Source organism: Camellia sinensis, unplaced genomic scaffold (genome assembly GCF_055761805.1).
Source record: "Camellia sinensis isolate YWXY unplaced genomic scaffold, ASM5576180v1 Unanchor3, whole genome shotgun sequence".
NCBI classification, from domain to species: Eukaryota; Viridiplantae; Streptophyta; class Magnoliopsida; order Ericales; family Theaceae; genus Camellia; species Camellia sinensis.
Genome location: NW_028129178.1, coordinates 10,373,936 through 10,394,767, shown reverse-complemented (window position 1 = coordinate 10,394,767; position 20,832 = coordinate 10,373,936). Strand labels below are relative to the sequence as shown.

At 39.1% G+C, this 20,832-nt stretch overlaps 1 protein-coding gene across 1 annotated transcript in view; it reads left to right on the top strand.

Moving 5' to 3' along the window:
* Positions 1-8,621: 8,621 nt before the first annotated feature.
* Positions 8,622-20,832, top strand: part of LOC114279333 (heptahelical transmembrane protein 4) — a 38,892-nt gene continuing 26,681 nt past the window's right edge. The window contains exons 1-2 of the mRNA XM_082912409.1: positions 8,622-8,719; positions 8,934-9,020. Of these exons, the coding sequence (XP_082768535.1) occupies positions 8,622-8,719; positions 8,934-9,020 (185 nt within the window). The remainder of the gene's footprint in view (positions 8,720-8,933; positions 9,021-20,832) is intronic.

Genomic DNA, 20,832 nt, shown 5'->3' with positions numbered 1-20,832 from the left:
TGATTTTGTTTATTGGTTTTTATTTTTATCAGAGTAGAAAAACTTTCGGTGGGAGGAATGGATGGCTGTCAAATGTGTTGAATCAGTTTTTGATTTGCCAAAGTCAAACTACATTAATTGGTGGGGCACCTCTTGGATGGCTACGGCATTGTTATCACATGCTTTTTCCCAGTGAACATTGAGCTCAAGAAATATCCAGAAGTTGCATTTTTATGGAACTGTGGTTGAGATATTTCAATAAACCTTTCTTAACTACTTAATCTAATCAATACAATGACTAAGTTCAGTGTTTCTTGCAGAGATGGGCCTGCTTTAAATGCCTACTATAACCACAGGCAAAGTGTAACAAAATTATATAGGCACACTGATACTAGACCTTACCATTCTCATCCCTTTGGAGTTTTTAGTATCTACTCTGTGTAGATCTTCTTGTAACATTTCTGATTCATGTAACAATGAATGCAGTAAAAATTCAAATTTTATCCTTCACAAAGCCAAGATCCAAACACATAGGGATCAATGCCAAAGTAACTGTAGGCAAAAACTAATGTTGATCAATTGAAGTTGATCGTGTTATAGCAAGGCCCATAGCTGGAGCATTCAAAGTGGGATCCACATATAAACAATCTTATCCTTGCATATACATTTTGTGTCTGATTCTATGATCAGTTTTTGTGTGTTTAGACTTGTTCTCTATATTAATGTTCTCTGCATGTACAGTGTTGTTTGCAGGCCCATCTAGTGTGCTGCTTTGTGGCAAAGACTCTAAACATGAGGATTGTAGACATTCTTGCATCTAATTGGAACTATGTCTGGGCTATTGATATCATGTTTCTGAAATCTCTACAACTGGTTGGCTTGTTCTCTCATTTAGAAGGCAGAGTTTCTATTCTTATTCTTTTTGTTTTCTCTGCAGCCTCTACTTTCATCCTTATATTTCTCACCCGCCTTGTTGACGCAATAACAATCCTTCACTTTTCTTCAGCCCCAGTTTGCATCAAGAGCTGCAAAGGAAGCATATGCTGGCATGGTTTTCCACGATTGCCATAATTCATCTAATGAATACATTATAGGGTTGGTATAGTTCTTACATCCCCACAATATCATGTTGGTTTTGTTTATGATCTTCGATGTGATAGTAAAAATCTTCAGCTGGTTGGCATATGTTTTGAATCAACAATTTTTAATTTCTAAACTATATTATGCATAATTGTCCATTGTACACAATTTTCATTTAGTATGTTGCAGATTAACGAGTGACATAATTCTCTATCTCAAACCCCTTCGATCTTAACAAGTTTCTAGCCATTTAAATTTAGCCTCAGATTTCATTGTTACTTGTATCTTGGCCTATTTTAAGTATGAGTATTCTAAATCTCAAGTCATTACAGACTTGTAACACAGCTTCTGATCAATGCATTTCTTCATTTTCTGTCATTTTCTTTTCTTTTTTCCATACTCTGTTGCTTTTCTAAAATGTTATTCTCTTTTCTTTTTCTTTTTTTAATCCATCTCTTTTCAAGATACTTGAATTTTCCTACTGAGTGGCCAAATCCAAAACTTGCTGGGTTGAGTGCGACTCCAATGAACAAGTTAATTTGGCTGTTCCATTAGCTATGGGAAGATTTGGGATTTACATTGCTCTTATTTTTTCCCTATCTTCTTTAACTTTGATAAAGCCAATGATTATGACTTGCAAGGTAGTGAAATAGGCCATTCTCAAAGAAAAAGCCAAATTAGCATGCAAGCAATGAACACTTGCAGTGTCCCTTCAAATTAAAGGACCACTCACTAGACTCCCTGTTATTCTAATTTTTCTTCTATTGATTATTCAAGGTTAGAATTGTTCATAATCTTTTCTTCTATTGATTATTCAAGCTCTAAATTTTCACAACCTAATATTATACATATATATATATATATATTCATGGCTTCATAAACATTGATGACTGATGAAAACTGGTCTGATGATCTCATTTATATACTAACCTCAATGAATACTAACTATTGACTCATGTTGGCTCAGCTGTACTTCAATGCAAGTGACCCATTGAGTGAGTTGTGGCAAATTGGCTGGATAATTCCTGCTTTTTGGACTCTGCTTGCATTCTCTCTCTTGGTGGTGATATGTGTTCTTTGGGCTCCTTCAAGTAACCCAACTAGGTATCTGCTATGACATCGACACATTCATTTTCTTATTTTTTATTTTGTCTACTATTCATAAACTATATGAACAAACTCTTTGGATGGTGATGGAGTTATGGGTTTTATTGCCTTTAAGAGTTGTGGCAGGGCTAGATGTTTGCAACGAGACACCCAACTTACTAAATTAGTTGAGCTTCAAACATAAATCTGAGGTGGCTTAACCCATTAAGAGTGTTGTAACTTTGAAGATACGTTTTAGTTTTACTAGTGTTATGGGGACCTATGTTACATAGATGTTGAGATAGGACATGGACACATGATACATACACCTTGAGGTGTAAATTCTGAAATAATAGGACATACCCTCAGATATATGTACTGTCTATTAATATATATGCATAAGTTATCATCCAGAAAATGTAAAAAAAGAAGAAATGTACACATGCATAGGCCTGCAAAGGCCATTCCCAAGTCTCTTCTATAGAAATTTATGCTTTTTAGTTTTAGAACAAATACCATTCAAATAATAGTATTAGTACTAGTTGTGGTGGTGGTAAAAAATAGTACTTTAGTCTCCTTTGGATTGGGCTCTGTGAGGAAGTAGATTGGGCATAGACTTGACCTTTTGCACTCTTTGCACGAAGTGGGTGTCCTCGGGTTTGAACCCACAATCTATGAGGTTAATAAGCTGAGTTTTAACCATTGAACCAGTAGCCACTTGCCTTCCCGAAAAAAAAAAAAAAATAATATCACATGAAGAGAAGGAGTTGGGTTTCAGGGATAGTTTGTTTTCAGGGATTGTTAATCTATATATGGACCTGTTTGTGTCTGCTTTGGTCTTTTGGTCCAAAGCATGTCTAAAAACTCATTTGTGTGTGCTTTGGTCTTTTGGTTTACTTATGATGATTATTATTAGAGAAAGAAATGAACTAAGAACTTGCCAGAATAGTAGTTAGTGACCAAGGAAAGATGCAAGTAACTAAGGATCCATATTACAGACAGAAGATACCTTTCCTCTTTTTCTTCTTTTCATTGTGTCTATTACTTTGGTGAAATATGTGGGGCAACAATGATCTGACATCCCATATTCTCATTGATGAGGTAGGTATGTATTGCCTTGTTGACTGTTAGGAGTAAGGTGCTTGTTTTCAATTCTATTTGCATTCTGAGCTCTTCTCTGCTTTGATTTTGCTACACATGTGATGGAAATATTGATTTTGTTATTTATACTTTCAATAAAATCTCTAATTAAAGAAATGGTACAAGAAATAAGCCAATTTGAATGTATATATTATACAAATCAAAATTAAGCATTATCTATGTTTCATTGTTTTTTCGCAGCTTGTTGGAAGCCATTGATCTCATCCTCCAAGGTGCTCAGAATCTTGTGGTACCAATAAAGTCCAATTCAAGAAGAAACCTGCAAGAATCTCCCACAGCTCACAATGGCCGTGAATTCTGCTGACCCATGAAGACGTGATCAGATTTAGTCAAAATTGAAATGAAAACTTGTGATTTTAGAGTTGATATTTCAATACAATTACCAAGACTTTCTGAAATTTAATGCCTTCTGCTTCTCTATGTACTGTTTGATGTATTGGTTGTTAAGATACAGTTCTATTAACTATTGGTATGCATATATAATTACCAAGTTATAAGTGTGTATATATCATAGATGAGTAGTATGGCTTTGAAATTGGATGATTTGTATAGATTGTTGCCTAATTTCATGTCGTATTTGAAGTATCTAGAGTGTGAATTTGAATTTTGTTTTTTTGGATTTCATTATAATGTATTTGGCTTAGTCTAGTGAAAGATTTGTTTTTTTAGATTCATTATAATGCATATTTTCTGAAATGGTATGCATTGGACAAAATATTGATATTATATATTAAAAAAAAAGAAAAAGAAAAAAGTGGCATTTTTTGAAAAACGCCACTAAATGACGTCATGCTCACCTCATACGTTAGTTTGTGACGGTAATAGAAGCGGACGTCAACATTTTGTGGCGTTTTAAAAAATGCCGTCTTATAGTTTTAGCGACGTTTATCAAACGCTACAAACCTATTGCGGCGGCCGTATCAATGGCGAAAATTTTAAACGTCGCTATAACTTTTTACGGCATTTTTCAAGCTTTTAGCGGCGTTTTAAAAACGCCGCTAAAGCTCGAATTTCCTGTAGTGTGACGGTGTTGACAAAGCCATACTGCCCGACAACATTTTCACTTTAAAAGGCTTTGGACCACGCAAGGACAATAGCTTGACAATACCTTAGTCTGACCACATGCATACACTGAGCAAGGAGAGGGTCTTTCCTTTCTGTCTTCTCTCTTTCAAGATGAAGCGACCGCGACAACGACATTGTTTATAAGGGAAGACTCATTCATTGCACCTCAAGCCAACAACACTGTTTATAAGGAAAGACTCGTCTTATCGAGCAACTGAACAAATTGTGCCCAAAGCATGATGGAGTGCGTGTTTGCACATGGTGTGGTTGTTCAGAGCAACATCCAGATTGGGCTTCATCTTTCTCTATTGCGTGTTCAGTATCAATCACCAAATCACGAGTACTAACTCAATCATAAAGCTCATAAATTGAGAGGCGAACAAGCAATCGAGCAAAAATTTACACAATAGAGTCGAGCAATAAAGCTAATTATCTAACAACTCTCAAATTTGCCATGATCTTGTAAATAGTTTGTTATGATTTCATCACACAAAAAATTGGGGGCAAGAAGAGTAAATAGGATGAAAATTCTTGCCGTGGTTACATCACATCAAAATTTGGGGAGTAACAAGAGTGGATGAACATAATATGGCTAAACAAATTTAAGCATGACTCATAAGTCCTTACAGAAAGACAATGGCATTATGGTCAAGAGCATGGATTGTTATAGCAAATCTGCAAGCTTCTGAACTTGGCTGGAGACTGTTCTTTAGTTGGATAAAGCTGTCGGACTTGGTTGGAGACCATTCTTTGGTTGGGTATGCCACCGGACTTGGTTGGAGATCGTTCTTCGATTAGATTAGTCATCGGACCTAGCTGGAGTCTATTCTTGGTTGGATAAAATGGCCAGACTTAGTTAGAGACCATTCTTTGGTTTGATATGCCATTAGACTTGGCTGGAGACTGTTCTTTGGTTTGATTAGCCACTGGATCCAGATGGAAACCATTTTTGGTTGAATAGGCCACCGAATTTGGAAGGCTTAGTTGCCTGATGATTAGAAAAATTATTCCATACATGGTGGATAGGGAAAGATGAATTACACTTCCCCTTTATTTTAATTCTCTTTGCTGAGTATAATTTGTTTGGCGGAAAATAGGATAACACTTGTTCCCTTTGAAAAGAATCCCAACTGAGTGGCGGAACTCGGTGTAGTGGCAAGCCATGTTGCTTTCCCTTGGTTTTAATTCTCTTTGTCGAGCAGAATTCGCTTAACGAAAAAAATGAGAACATTTGTTCCCTATGCGGAGAGTTCCTACTGAGCAGTAAAGCTCGGCGCGGTGACAAGATGAATTGCGCTTCACCTTGGTTTCAATTCTCTTTGCCGAGTAGAATTTGCTCGGCAAAAAAATAAGAACACTTGTTTTCTTTAAGAAGAAGAATTGTAGCCAGTGGTAGGGCTTGGTGCGAGGGCAAGATGAATTGTGCTTCCCTTGGGTTCTAATTATCTTTGCCAAGTAGAATTTACTACGAAAAAAGGAGAGCACTTATTCATTTTGAGAAGAATTTCAGTCGAACGGTGGAGCTTGGTGTAGGGGCGAGCCTTGTTGCTTCCCCTTGAATATTCCTTAGCTCAATTTTTTTATGATCAGCAAAAAGGAACTTTTATTCCTTAGCTGAATTGTGGCACTCGATGGATCACGGGGCAAGATGAATTACACTTCCCCTTGGCAATTACCTGTAGCTTAGCTATGATGGACGATGGATTGAGTAGGAGACACTTAGAGATTTTAAGGTGTTAACCTTAGAAAAATTTGAGGCCATGCTTTTGCTCACTAAAAGGCCTTGGCACAATTAGGCATTCTTGGAATAAGTCCTAACATTCGTGAGGTATTCTCTAAGACCTAGCAAGGCTAGATATTCTCGGTATAAGTCCTAACAAAGTCAGGCCTTATATGAAAAAGAGCTACCATGGTTAGTCATTCTTGAAATAAAACCTAACAAAGTTAGATATTTTCAAAATAAGACCTAGTAAGGTTAGACATTTTCGGAATAAGACCTAGTAAGGTTAGACATTTTCGGAAGTAGTGTACTAGCAAGATTAGACATTATTAAAAGAAGACCTAGCATGGATAGGCATTCTTATAATAAGTCCTATCAAGGCCAGACATTTTCGGAATAAGTCATAGTAAGGTTAAGCATTTTCAAAATAACTCAAAATAAGATTAGATATTCTTGGAATAAGTCCTAACATGGTTAGGCATTATTAGAATAACCCCTAACATTTGCTAGATATTTTCTAAGATCTAGTATTCGTTGGGCACAGTATGATTAGTAAATGCCTGTATATTAGTTCGGGAAGGTGCTCGAACCTTGCAAAACTATCAAGCAATATAATGGGCACCCTTAAAAATTATACTAGTCAAGGAGAATGGAGGGCATTTGGCCTAAAACCCATATATATTGTTCTAGCCAAACATTAATCCACAACTATAAAGTGAAATAACATAAGACTTTCCACTTCTTCTCATTGGGCTTAAAGAAAATGAAAGCTTTTGGGCAATTACGGGGAAATAAAAATCACCACAGCAATATATGGGTTACGAGGAAATAAAAATCACCATAGAAATATATGGGTCCCAACATAATCACATGACACAGTTATGGATTATCACGCGTAAGGCCATGGTCAAACAAAACAAGAGTATTATAGGTGGAGTACAACTCAGCGTGAGATAAAATCTTATTGATATAAAAGTCCTAAACAATTGGAGATTGTTTGGGAAAAACTTCTAGATCACTTAGACTACTTATTAAGCAAGCAATCAACTTTTATAACTAGACCCACACCCCATGGGTAAAGGTACGTTATTTTCTCTATTTAATTTGTTCATTAAATATTTTTATAATATAGAGGACTATAACTTGAGCAATGGAAGACTCCCGACCGTTCAACAGTTAGAGGTGTTTTTTTTCTTCTTATAGATGGTAATCACATGATAATTCTAATCATATTTTTCATTAGGTTTCTTTATCATTAAGCATAAATTTTTTTAATGTCTGTGTACACAAACAATTTTGTTTTTTCAAACATTTCTCTTTTTGGAGGCGTTTTTCAAGTTTTTATGCGTCACTAATCATAATAGGTTGTTGTGTCTCATTTTATAAATTAAAGTTCACTTATTGCACGACACATTAATTTGTAATAAAAAGGGACTTATGTGTAGATTCTAATAGGTGGACTTATTGATCGATAGGTTGTTTTATAATTAGGAGTTTTTGCAAAAAGAATGGTTACTAATTGTTAGTTTTAAATGACAGTTTGAAAATTTTGTTACAGAAAAATATCGTTAATTGTTAGTTTTTAGTGACAACTTTTAAAAACAGTCACAAAAAACGTCACTATTTGTCGATTTTTAGTGACACATTCAGAAAATTGTCACAAAAATCTTTTTTAGCAACAATTATGGCAGAAGCACCTTTCAACGATGAATTGATAATGACAATTAAGTTTACCTATTTGGACCTGCTGGTAATTTACCCTAATAAAAATTAAAAATAATAATTTGTATAACATTTTCATTTTATACAAATATATAGTTGCTACGTAAATTTAAAAATTGATTTTAAATGAAACATTTTATAATGTTACCACACAAGTTTTGCCAAATAGTCAAAAACTCATTGGCGTTAGCTTCTAGTTTTTATCATTACTCCAATCAGAGTCTTAACAGGACATCAAATCTAAAAATTTTAGTGCATTGCTTGTAATTAAATAAAATTGATCCATATGGGCTCTTCCGGAAATAAATATCTTCCACCCGTTCCAAAAACCCTCATATTTTTTCTTATAACAGAAAAAACTGCCTCTTGTTTCATCATCACATCTTAAATTGTTCCCTTTTCAATATTATCACTGCCTCCCTCTAAATTTGTCTCACTTTGGTTGAAAAGAATAGAAAAGAAAAGAAAAGAAAAGAACATAAAATTCTTTCAAGTCTAACATCTCAACCAAACAAGCAAGGAAAACTCCCTTCCCTTTGCTTTCACTTTCCCACTTTTCTTTCTATCTCACCAATTTGCAGAAGAGAAAAGTAGGGAAATTTTGTCCCTTCATTTTCTCTTCTCAATCAAAGGAATGAAAGTTTTTTAGTTTTTTTTTTCCTTTCATTTCTCTAACTTGTCCTTCTTTGACTTCCCTTCTGCCCAAACCAAACACAGGATTGGTATATATACAGCCCATATTATATATATATATATACATACATACACATATATATAAGAAGATAAAGGATTGGATTTTTTTCTACGTATGGAAGGGAAAGGAAAGAAACAATGGAAGAAAGTTAAACAAGATCAGCTGATCGATTACCACTCCTTGCCTGGATATTTAAAGGACAATGAATTCATTTTAGCCATGTTTGTTTGGGCGGACTGGATTAGCATTCCCATGACTAATAGTCCTAGGACTACGAATTCGTTGGATTATGTATCCTATCTTAACTAATAGTCAAGTTTAAAATAATTAGTCCGTACTTCAATTGTTTAACCAAACATCGGATTAATAATTTTATTGGACTATTAGTCCAATCCCAAGCTCATGTCCACCCAAACAAACATGACCTTTGGGTTATTACCGATCTGAATGGCCATTGAATCAGACCTTCCTAAGCATCTTCCGCATTCACAATGAGACTCTAAATGTTTGGACGTAACGATTCTATCACCCAAACTGCGTAACCTTGAATTATCTCTGTCTTATTGTATTTCAATTTATTTATTTATTTTTTTAAACTTACGTACATATTCTAATAGATCTTATTACTTAATAAGTCATGTGATAATTAACGACATTTTTATAAAAAAGTCATTAATTATTAGTTTTTTCTCATAGAAAAACGTTGCTAATTATCAATTTTTAGTGATAGATTTAGAAAAGCATCACAAAAAGTCACTAATTATTAGTTTTTAGCTGCAAATTCAGAAAAATATCACTAATTGTTAGTTTTTAGCGATAAGTTTTAAAAACATCAAAAAAGTTACTATTTTTTAGTTTTTAGTGATGATTTTGTTAAGACCAACTTTCAACGACGAATTGATAATTGTTAGTGGAATTAAATCCAACTATTAATAATTAAAAATAAATACTTAGTTCTACTTCAATTTGGAATTTTTATTCACCAATGCTAGGTATCGTGAAAAACCTTTCATAAAAATAATTATGAAAGCTTTGTGATCCTTGGATTACACTTAGAATAAAGCACCACACACTAATCAAGTAATCCAAGGATCATAAATCTTTCATGATTATTTTCATGAAATTTTTTTTATGATCCATAAGTTTTCTCATTTTTATTTTCATATTTTTTATATCATCTTGGCATTGAATCAAGGGATTTTTTTTTTTATTGATAAATCCTATTTACAGGTGTTTTAACCCAATAACTCTACCAAGAAAAATTATAATATAGTTAGTCTCATGTATTTACAATTTTATTCTATAAGGTTATTTTTTCCTGATTTATATTGTTTGTTCGACTATTATACCCTTATGTTTATTGTTAATATGTATTATATGAAAAAAAGATATACACATTTCATTTTAATTACTACCTCTATTTTGATAGTTACCATTATTCACATTTTTCTTTTTGATCAGTTTCATTCACATTTGTGTTATTGTTTCATTGTGCTAGGGTTTCGAAACTCTCTATTTGGTAGGGTTTCCAAACTCTAATTTACACATGGTGGTGAAATAATATTACGTTCCTCCATTATTGAGGTGAAACTTTATATTCCTCCATTGTCACTTTGTGTTCAAAATTCTGTGTTCGTCCATTGTTACTTTGTGTTCGAAACTTTATGTTTCTCCATTGTTGTAAGTCGAAACCCTATTTATGTCCAGTCAATTTTATTACAAATATATTCTACGAAAGTGGATTTGGTTTGATTTGGATTGGTTGAATGGTGAAATTGCATAGATTGTTAATGATAGTGATAATGATAAAGATGATGATGAATATGAGGATGCAGGTGATATTTTTTTTATTTTTGTAGTGATTGAACTTTTTTTTTTGGATTTCTAATTCTATTGCTGCCATTGTTTCTATTTTTTTGCCAATCAATGTGAATATTCACATTTCACATTGTTTGAAAGTCTGAGAAATAAGTGTTGAAATATAGATATGGACATAATTATATATTTTTTAAGATATAAATATTCACATATTATTGGTTATTTGTTACTATACTTGTTGTTTGAACAATCATTTTTTGTTACTATTAAACTATTAAAGTATTCATTTTTTTTTTTCTTTCAATTTTGTTTCATGTTGCAATGTTAATGTTCGCAATGGTATGAATTTAATTTTTCTAAGGTTAGTTGCATATTAATTGTAAATTGTGAACATTCACATTGTATTTTGATATGAATTTTTTTTTTGAATTTTTTTTCGAAAATTAGTTATATTTTGTTATTTTTTTTACTATGCTTGTTGGTTGAATAATCATTTTTGTTACTGTAGTGATGAGGTTGGAAATACTTTTTTGATCCACTGGGATGCTTGAGATCCTCAGGTAGTGACCTGAAAAAGAATGAGCACTGCGGTTGGGGGTGCCAGAATTAGCACTCCGACGGATAAGTCAGTGTATACTCTCTTGGTCACTTGTACCTTAAGTTAAGCGTACTAGTTCTCACATACCTCTCTTTGATTATTGTCCTTCTATTTATATACGCTCCTAGTCCTCAGAATAGGGCCCACCATTAATCCGTCGTGTGATTGCTCACTCGGCCCTTCTTTCGTCGTATTCCAACTTCCAATCGGCCCATCGTTCAACTGGCTTTATGGCCGACTAATATATTCGGCATCCAAAATGTACAAGATGGGGGCGAGTATAATATGTATCGATTGTCTAAATGCATATTCGGCCTATCTGCGTCCCCTTTTATCCGGCTCCCACAATTGCCCCCTAAACACCCCACTAACACTAGTTAGTCGGCGTGCTTGGTTTCGAACTTGAAAAGTCAAAAATTCGGCGGTTAACCTCATTCCAACGTGTGTCAAAACGCACACGTTTTCTGGTCATCATTACAAATTCCCACATCTTCGTACGCATCCTCCATTTAATATGAGTTAAAACTTTGTCTCTTCGAATGTATACTCTGAACACTTAACGTTTCTGGCTCGCCTTCTAGTTCAACTTCTTTACTTTGCGACCTCTGCAACTTCCTACTGTCTCTCATTATACATTTTGCTTCCTCGTAAGTTTTCTTCTCATTCACTCCCAATACCATTTCCTTGTTTACTTTCAGTTTTGCATAATCCTTAGGCTGGCTGTGATGGCAAAAAATTTGAAAGAGCTCCTTTCTGCGGATCGAATTTCTGGCTTCCGACGCCACTATTCCATCCTCGACGACGTCCATCTGTCACTCGTGGCAGACAACACCACTGATATGGAGAGGACCGATGAGAGTACAATCATCTTTCCTCTCCTATCGATTGCTGAGAGCGGAGTCCGTTTTCCCTTTCACCCATTTTTAAGAGCCGTCCTTCGACACCGGGGTCTAATCCCTTCCCAGCCTAATGTGAACATTGTCCGCATCATAATGGGGATTATAGAGTTGAACTGTCATCTTAGGATTAACTTAGGTATACCTGCAATTCAGCACTGTTATGCCTTAGCCAAGTTTACTAGCCGGCTGGGACGCTATTTTCTCAAGGCCAAAGATACCGATCATCACCTAGTGACTATGCTTGCTAGCTCTGGCAAGTATGTTGACGACGTGATATTCGTTGTCCGAGGCAACTGGGAATTCGGCGAGGGTGAAGATTGCCTAGATCCTGTGCCAAGGCGAAAAGGTGAACCAGGTGGCCGTATAGCTCACTCTAGTTTATCTGATTACCTTATTTGTATTCGACTTTGCTTCTATGTGTTTACCATTTTGTTTATGCTGGTACCAATTTGAAGAAAGTGTTGGTTTCAGCCGACGACGTTGTACTTGCAGTCATTAAAGTTGCTCTACAGTTCGTTGGCCATCCAAACCTGCAGAAACAAGGGAGGGCGGCCCACATTCTTTTGCGATACGTGCTGTCTTACTCTACGTTTTTGGCGGTAAAACACATTCCAATTCTGAGTGGTGAAGACCATCTTACCACCCTTATCTTCGCTAGCTTCAAAAACATAAAGGAGGTTGGTTTAGAAGCCTCTGATTTGGAACAAGAGGAAGAATAAGCAGCCGATCCGGTCACCGAGGACCTGAACCATTTGAAAGCCGAAATACACGAAACACTTAATTCGACTTTTGAGGAAGCCAGATTCAATTCGTCTGACCCTTCGCCCGCCTCACGCCATGGGGACTTTTTCGAAGACATTTTTACAAACATAGAGGACTTGCTCGGCTCTTACCCTGACAAAATGGCCGGTAAGTCTCTCTCCCAATTAGCCAAACAAAGAAACGCTGAGAGGACGGCTGCCTGAAGAAGAGCTGAAGCCGAGCGAAACCAACCTCTGCCACCTTCACCTGACGCCAGGGAAGAAACTCCACCTATTCCTGTTGAAGAGGTGGTTTAGAATGAAATGGCCAAAACAGAAACTGTTATCGATCAACAGGACGGTCAAGTGACGGAGTACAGGGGTGAAAAGCGCCCAGCCGATCATGAAACCGTTTATTTGGAAGACCTAGTGGACAAACGGCCACGCTTGGAAGAATCGGACTTGGTTGTGCCGTTTATAGTGCAACCAAAGATAAAAAACAAGCCGGTTGGCACCGATTCATCGACTAAAAGAGACCCGGCAGTGGCCTTGAGCCTGGCTTCCTCCATTTCTCTGCTGGCTGACAGAGTAACTTTTAGGGCGGAGGCCGATCTGCTGGCTATCGTGTTAGCCACTCAATCGGTGATATTGGTACGTAGTCCTTTTCAGCTTTGCAAGGTTAAATAGGAGTTTCTATATTAGCTTACCGGTCCTTCCTTTTGTAGGCAGCGGGAAGAATAGCCGAGATTGGACGTCGCCAACATGACGCAATCGAATAGATCGACTTTCTTATAGCTGAACTGGAGAAGAAGAAGGGGAGAATAGCTGAGGCCTCTCTCCGAGCCGAGTTTGAGGCCGCAAAAGCGGCGGAAGAGAAAGCTGGGGCCGATGCAGAAACAAATGAGGCCAGGACTGCTGTCGCACTGAAAGTGGCCACTGAGGAAAAGACGAAAACGAATGAAGAAGCGCTCAGACTGGCCAACGAGATGATTGCCAAGCTGGAGGCCGACCTGGAAGAGTCGAGGCAGGCAAAGGCAAACACCGAGTTTGCGCTTTCCGAGTCATTCCAGGATGGCAAGAATGCGGCATTGGCGGACTACGTTGAAGAAGTGCCGAAATTCAAAAATATGGGGTTCAAACACGGCTGGCTCAAAGCCTTGGCTGTCGCTAATGTGATATCGGAACAGCCGATTCCGTACGAGCAGGTAGACGTTAAGCTGCTAGAGTCTGACCCCGAAGATAGTTGAATATTTTCCATTTTGCTTTTGGTATTAAGCGTATGTAGATTTTACTGCATGTATTAGGTTTTTGTTTTTTATTGTTCATTTTTGTGAGAAGCTGATATAGGGTAGTTTTCATTTGTAAAATGAATTCTATTTGTGCTCAATTTACGAATGAAAATTATTTTTGCTATTTGTGTGCAGCTTATGAGTGGAAATTATTTTTGCCTTTCGTGCTCAATGAATGCGCTTGTTAGCAGCCAAGTAAGATGTAAAATCATGAAATGAATGAAACAAGTTGACGAATTAAAAATAACTGTAAAGTGCTGCAGCTTAACTGAATATATTAATGAATGTGCCCTTGCCGCAACAGTTAATGAACCAGTCGGACTAATGAACCAAGACAGTCTGAAAACGGCAGTTCAGGAATTTGCTGGGGCACAATGGTAATTTGGCTAAGCTTTGATAGTTATGCTGAATAGATTGATGAATTTGCCCTTGCCCTACCAAGTTAATGAATTCACTGACTAAACACGGCAGTTCAGGAATTTGCTGGGGCACAATGGTAACTCGGCTGAGCTCTGACAGTTTTGTCGAATAGATTAATGAATCTGCCCTCGCCCCAGCAAGTTAATGAACCCAGATAGACTGAAAACGACAGTTCAGGAATTTGATGGGGCATAATTTTAGTTCGGCTGAGCTTTGATAGTTACGCCGAATAGATTAATGAATCTGTCCTTGCCCCAGCAAGTTAATGAACCCAGACAGACTAAAAACGGCAGTTCAGGAATTTGCTGGGCCACAATGGTAATTCGACTGAGCTCTGATAGTTACGCCGAATAGATTAATGAATCTGCCCTTGCCCCAGCAAGTTAATGAGCCTAGACAGACTGAAAATGACAGTTCAGGAATTTGATGGGGCACAATGGTAATTCGGCTGAGCTCTGATAGTTACGTTGAATATATTAATGAATCTGCCCTTGCCCCTGTAAGTTAATGAACCCAAACAGACTGAAAACGGCAGTTCAAGAATTTGTTGGGGCATAATGGTAATTCGGCTGAGCTCTGACAGTTATGCCGAATAGATTAATGAATCTGTCCTTGCCCCAACAAGTTAATGAACTGGGACGCCGAAAACAGGTAGTTCGTGGCATTAGGCTTTTGAAGTTTAGTATTAATGATATCGCCTCGAGGGTGCTGCCCCCGTAAGGAATAAATAGGGAAAGTGCTTTGTGTATGTAGGTCTTATTAATGTGCTCACACTCAACAACTTAGTCCAGTCCATTGAGGAAGGTTGGACAAGCGCGAATGTCAAATAGACTATTCTTCAATAGTAGAGGAGTGGGGAGGACAATGGCTGAGCTGGAAGGAGAGATGAATTGAAATGGCAAACCTATGCACACGGGAAACAGGACTTTGAGGGAGCAAGAGAGACGCCAGTCCCCTCGTCGTCGAAGTAGGTCGCCCAGGAGGGAAAAGCAGGAACGGGGCAAATCCCCTCAACCCCGCTCCGGAAGAGAATCCGATGCGACACCGCGCCCGTTGAGTTTTACGGTCTTTGTGGGGAATAGACCAATGACTGAAGTGGATTCAATCGTCTGTGACCCAAATGTGGCAGTCGAGTTCACTCGACAGATTTTTCCACCTGAAGCTAGCAGTCAATGGTAGGTTGACAGGATTTCGAAGTGTTTCGGGAAGGCGTTCATGGGGTGGTGAAGGGGCTGTACACCGCCTATGAAATCGGCATGCGTATTCGTGCCGCACGGCGGGATATAGAGCAGAGAGACGAACGTATTCGAAGCTTAGAAGCTCGAGCAGAGAAGGCTGAGCGTGAACTAAGAAAGGTCAAGACTGTCGAGTCATAATCGGCCGGATATCGTAACTCGGTCGTGGAGGAAAGGGTGACCCAACAGCTAATAAGTCATGCGATTGCCGATCGAGATACGGCTAACATGTTTGCAATTGAGACTGCTAAGTCTAAGGCCTATTAAAAAGGCTTTCATGATGACCGAAAGGTCGGGATAGACAAGATTAGGGAAAAACTTGCCGCGGAGGTCTGCCGATGTGAAAATCGTAGATATAAACACGGTTGGATCAAGGCACTTCAAACTGCGGACGTTCTCTGGGCAGTAAGCATTGATTCGGCGTCACTGCTATATCAAGGTCATCACTTTCCCTTTTCTTCCTTCGAAGTCGAGAAGAGTGATGATGAGGGAGATGCCGAATAAAAGTAGACATTGTAATGCTTAAACGCAGATTGAGTGCAAATTATGTATTTATTGGTTAATTTCATAAAACATTCTGTTTTAAATGTTTGCATGTTTCAACTCATTTCATTTTGAATGCTTGCGTGTTTCAATTTTTTCCGTGCATCATGATAGCCACGCAGGGTGCTTCGAATCCAGAGTCTTATTCGGCCCAATCGTGACCTGCACGGATTGGGCTCTGAATTCGAAGACTTTTTTTTATCTTTGGCCAATCGTAAGATCCACAACGGGCGCTCCAAATCTAGAGTCTTTATTCAGCTCAAACATGACCTACACGGATGGGGCTCCGAATTCGGAGATTTTTTTTTTTTTATCTTGGCCAATCATGAGATCCACGAAGGGCACTCCGAATTCGGAGTCTTTATTTGGCCCAAACGTGACCTGTACGGATGGGGCTCCAAATTTGGAGGTTTTTTTTATCTTGGCCAATCATGAGATCCACGAAGGGCGCTCCGAATCTGGAGTCTTTATTCGGCCCTAACATGACCTGCACGGATGGGGCTCTGAATTTGGAGGCTTTTTTATCCTGGCCAATCGTGAGATCCACGAAGAGCGCTCCGAATCCGGAGTCTTTATTCGGCCCAAATGTGACCTGCACGAATGGGGGTCTGAATTCGGAGGTTTTTTATCTTGGCCAATCTTGAGATCCACGAAGGGTGCTCTGAATCCGGTGTCTTTATTCGGCCCTTTTATGTCTACATTTGAGCCTTGGTGCATACACTCCTTTGGAGTCATTTTAGCTGCCATGTTAGGAGGGTTTGGGGTCCTATTTTGTTTGCAAAAACTCTGTTTTTACTTGTCTAAACCATGCCATGATTTGGTCTTGTTGTTGGAAATGAAGTGACCCTTTTGGTGCCTTAGCCTTGGGTCTATTGGCTTGCATGTTGACATGAGAGCTTGCCCATCATTTTGAGCACTTTTTGGTGCTGTTTTGAGGTGAATTAAGGCCTGCACCTTTATCACTTTAAGGCCCTCTTGCATGCTTGTCTCATGTTTGCTACATAATTGTTTCATAAATGTGTAGTCCCATGCTAACTTTATGGTAAATTGGTCCATGTTTGCATCACATTTGCACCTTGCATGCTTAGCATTGCATATTTGTCATGATAGTTCCATAACATTTGCCATGACTTGAATATTTGGCACCATGTTGCATTTGAATCATGTTCACATAACATGCATTGCATTGCTTGGTTTGGGGTGTCAAACCAAGTGTGAGAATCAAGGAACATTCATACTACAAGTGATGTAATGTGCTTTGATTCTCGGTCACCGAGGCCTTTGACTTCGACATGATAAGGCTTTGGATCTCATTTGTATGTTGCATGCATCTTTACATTAAGTGGCAAATTTGATCCCTTGGGCTATCATGCACCATTGATGGCTCGAGGATCGAAGGTCATACTTCCTTGAGTTCAAAGCATGATAGGATGTATGACCATGCTCACATGTGCCTGAAAACCCCATGCCATGCACTATCTGTTCTCTGTTTGCTGTCAAAACTGTCTTCTGCAGGAAGTTTCTGCCGACCGGCAGAATTTAGTGCCGACCGGCAATCACTGAAGTGCCGATTAGTCCAATAACAGCCGGTGGAAATTGTAGAGTGCCGGTGGGAATTCTGTCTGGCCGGTGGTGCTCTGTAGTGTGCAAGGAACCTGTTCTGGAGTTTTGGCGATTTTCAGAGAGACAGGGCAGTACAAACAGAGGTGGCAGGGGTACGGTACGGGTTTTTCGGGCGAGCCAAGTTCCGAGCATGCATCATCTGCGCATCCCGAGGCAGAGGCTGCGGCCACCCTCTTCTTTCTTTTGCATCCTTTCTTTTAATTAATTAGAAATTCTGTAATAATTTTATTTGCTTATTATTTGGGACTGTAATATTTATTTGTACCCTCCGAGTGAGGGCAATTATGTAATAAGTGTGCGTGAGTGTGTATGTCTTCCAACCTCACGTCTTTCTTCCCTTTTATTTACCTGTTTATGATGGTAGATTAGGGCATGTTTAATTTAGCATACCTTATGCTATGCATGCGTGGATTCATGCATTTGTACTGCATACATTAGGCTCGGTACATCACGCTAACTGCATTTGTACTTCAATTTACAAATCGAATATGTGATAATTGATCACATTACATATGCCATGCTTAGGTTAACCGAGCCTATCTAAATTGCATCCTATATGTGTTGCATTAGGCAATTTAACATGAACTAGGACACGCACGTTTTGCTAACTAGTTTACTGTTTTGGCACAGAGTACGATGTAAGTATTTATGCTTTAGCATCTCGCATGTGTGTGAATGTTAACATGACAGTATGCTTGCCATGCGGCTAAATGCTTATGTGTTAAACTGTTTGAATGCCTGTGGGTGGAGGTTGGATTGTTTGAGTTGGAAAAACTCATTGAAATCCGTGTTTTAGCCTACTTGCGAGTAGCAAAATCTAAAGTATTTCTAAAGCAAACGGATATGCAATGTTTATTCCCAAATTAGGCAATCTAGTCTATACTTGTTTGCTGTGCGCACAACATAGTAATTCTAGGCTAATAACCGGAGTAAGAACACATAAACAGTTTCAAAACAGAATATCACGGTTAGTAGAGGCCGGTCTTCGGACCGGGCGAAAGGGGGTGCTCATAGCTGACCTTCCCCGATCGTACCCAAGTTCCCGAGCCGAGGCAACTTTGGTGATGACGGACATGTGGCCTTCGGCACCAAGTCAGGGTTTCCTATATTTCCCCATTTTAAAAATATTTAGGTGGCGACTCTGTATCTGGCAAAGCAGTCCATGTTTGGCACTTCTTTTCAAAAAAAAAAAAATCTGTTTTCTCACAAACGATTTGCCAGATTTGGACTCTTTGGTTCAGATTAAGAACCGATACCCAAATCGAGTCCGAGCTGTAGCGAGGTCCCCCCTGCGGACTTGTTACAGTTTCTGGCGACTTTGTTGGGGAATTTAGAGAGCTTGACTCAAACTCGTGATATCCTGTTTTGATTTCACTTATGTGTTTCTTTGCATTGCATGTGCATTGGTGCGCCTAGGACACCGTGTTTGCCATCTGCCATTCCTGAACGGTTTGCCGGAGGCTTGTCTTGTCAAGGCATGTCCGTAAGGCTGACCGGTTATGGGCTCTGACAGCATGGGAACACAAACCCCGGTTTACCGGGGCACCCTTTTCGACCATTCGACCTAGTGCATATTCGGATCCATAGTGACCATTCCAAATTAGGACAGGCTGCTTACCCGATATTAGGTTGTTTGAAAACTGCTGCGTGCATAGTGAAACCCTAGCTCCTGACAAAATAGGACAGGGAAACCCTACCCCAATATAGGGCTGTTTTGGCTCTCTTTACTTGCTATGTGCTTTTAGAGTGTGGCTCTACAGGAACGTGCATGTCAGTTTGCAGGACTGAGTAGTAGGCCTGAGGGCATCAGTATCAGTTTATGAATCAGTTATCTGCGGGTATCAGGTTCAGTTTTGGGAACAGAGATTTTGGGGAACAGTGATCAGTATTGAGGGACAGTGTGTTCGGCTTACTGACTATGTATTATGGATACTCAACTGTGTATTATATGTTTATTTTATGCCGTTGTGCTGTCCGGTTGTTGGTTTATTTATTGCTTTATTTATCTTTTTGCTAGGTAGTTTAGCATCATTGCTTCTAACCCGGTAGACATTCCCCAAGCACTCTGGATCAGAGGTCGCCGACTCCATCGATCTGAGGATCTGATAGCAGGACAACCGGTGTACCACTCTCTACCCCCGGTTACTAAACGGAAGGCAACTAGGCAGAGGGCATCGGTTCAACAGTCAGTTCAGAGAGCCTTATCTACCCCGCCTGAGTTCAGTAGGGATCAGGGTCCTGTCTCACCTACAGAAAGAGAACATATACCAGTAATCCAAACAGAGAAGAATAGTATGGCTAGCTTAGAGGAGATGGTGCGCCAACTCCAAGACAGCATGAAAATGATGCAGCAGGATGCTGTCCGACAGGTAGAATTCACCAAACAACAAGCCACAGTTATGGGTGAGCAAGCGGAGTTAATTGTGAGATTGCAGCAGCAAACTAGGACGTCAGCTTCACAGCAAGTCCCTCCCCCACTAAGGGTTCCGATACCCGAAGAGACTCCAAACGCCCGGAACGTCCAAGAAGATACGGACATCCCAACGGGGCCAGCTCCACCCCCGATTCTGCCTCAGCAATCCAAGGCACCCACTCCTATCAATCTATCGGATTCCCCCTTCGAGTCTGAGGTGGACCTTGTGGCATTGAAAATGCACAAGCTTGAAAAGCTGTTCAAGAAATCTCAGGGTGCGAAGTCCATTCCGGACATTGGAGACAGATACACTGATGCAGCCGTGACATTGCCAGATCGGTTTAAGATGCCACAAATCGATCGTTTTGACGGATCTGAGGATCCCATGGTACACCTGCGACTATTTTCAGACGTCCTAAGGCCAATGGGCCTCACTAGATTACAGAAGCTGTCTTTATTTGGTCGGACCCTGTCGGGTGTAGCGGCCGCATGGTATGCAAAATTGGAAGATGACGTCAAGAGAAGTTGGGACGAGATGGCTGAGGCCTTCATCCTGCAGTACTCGTATAACACACAAATCGAGATCACGACCCGGGATCTCGAGACAACGAGACAAGAAACCAAGGAGAGTTTCTCAGAATTTGTAACCAGATGGCGGGCTAAGGCTTCGATGATGACCTTATGACCCACGGACAAGGACCAGATTCGGATGATTGTGCGCAATCTTCAGCTGAAGCTAATGCAGAA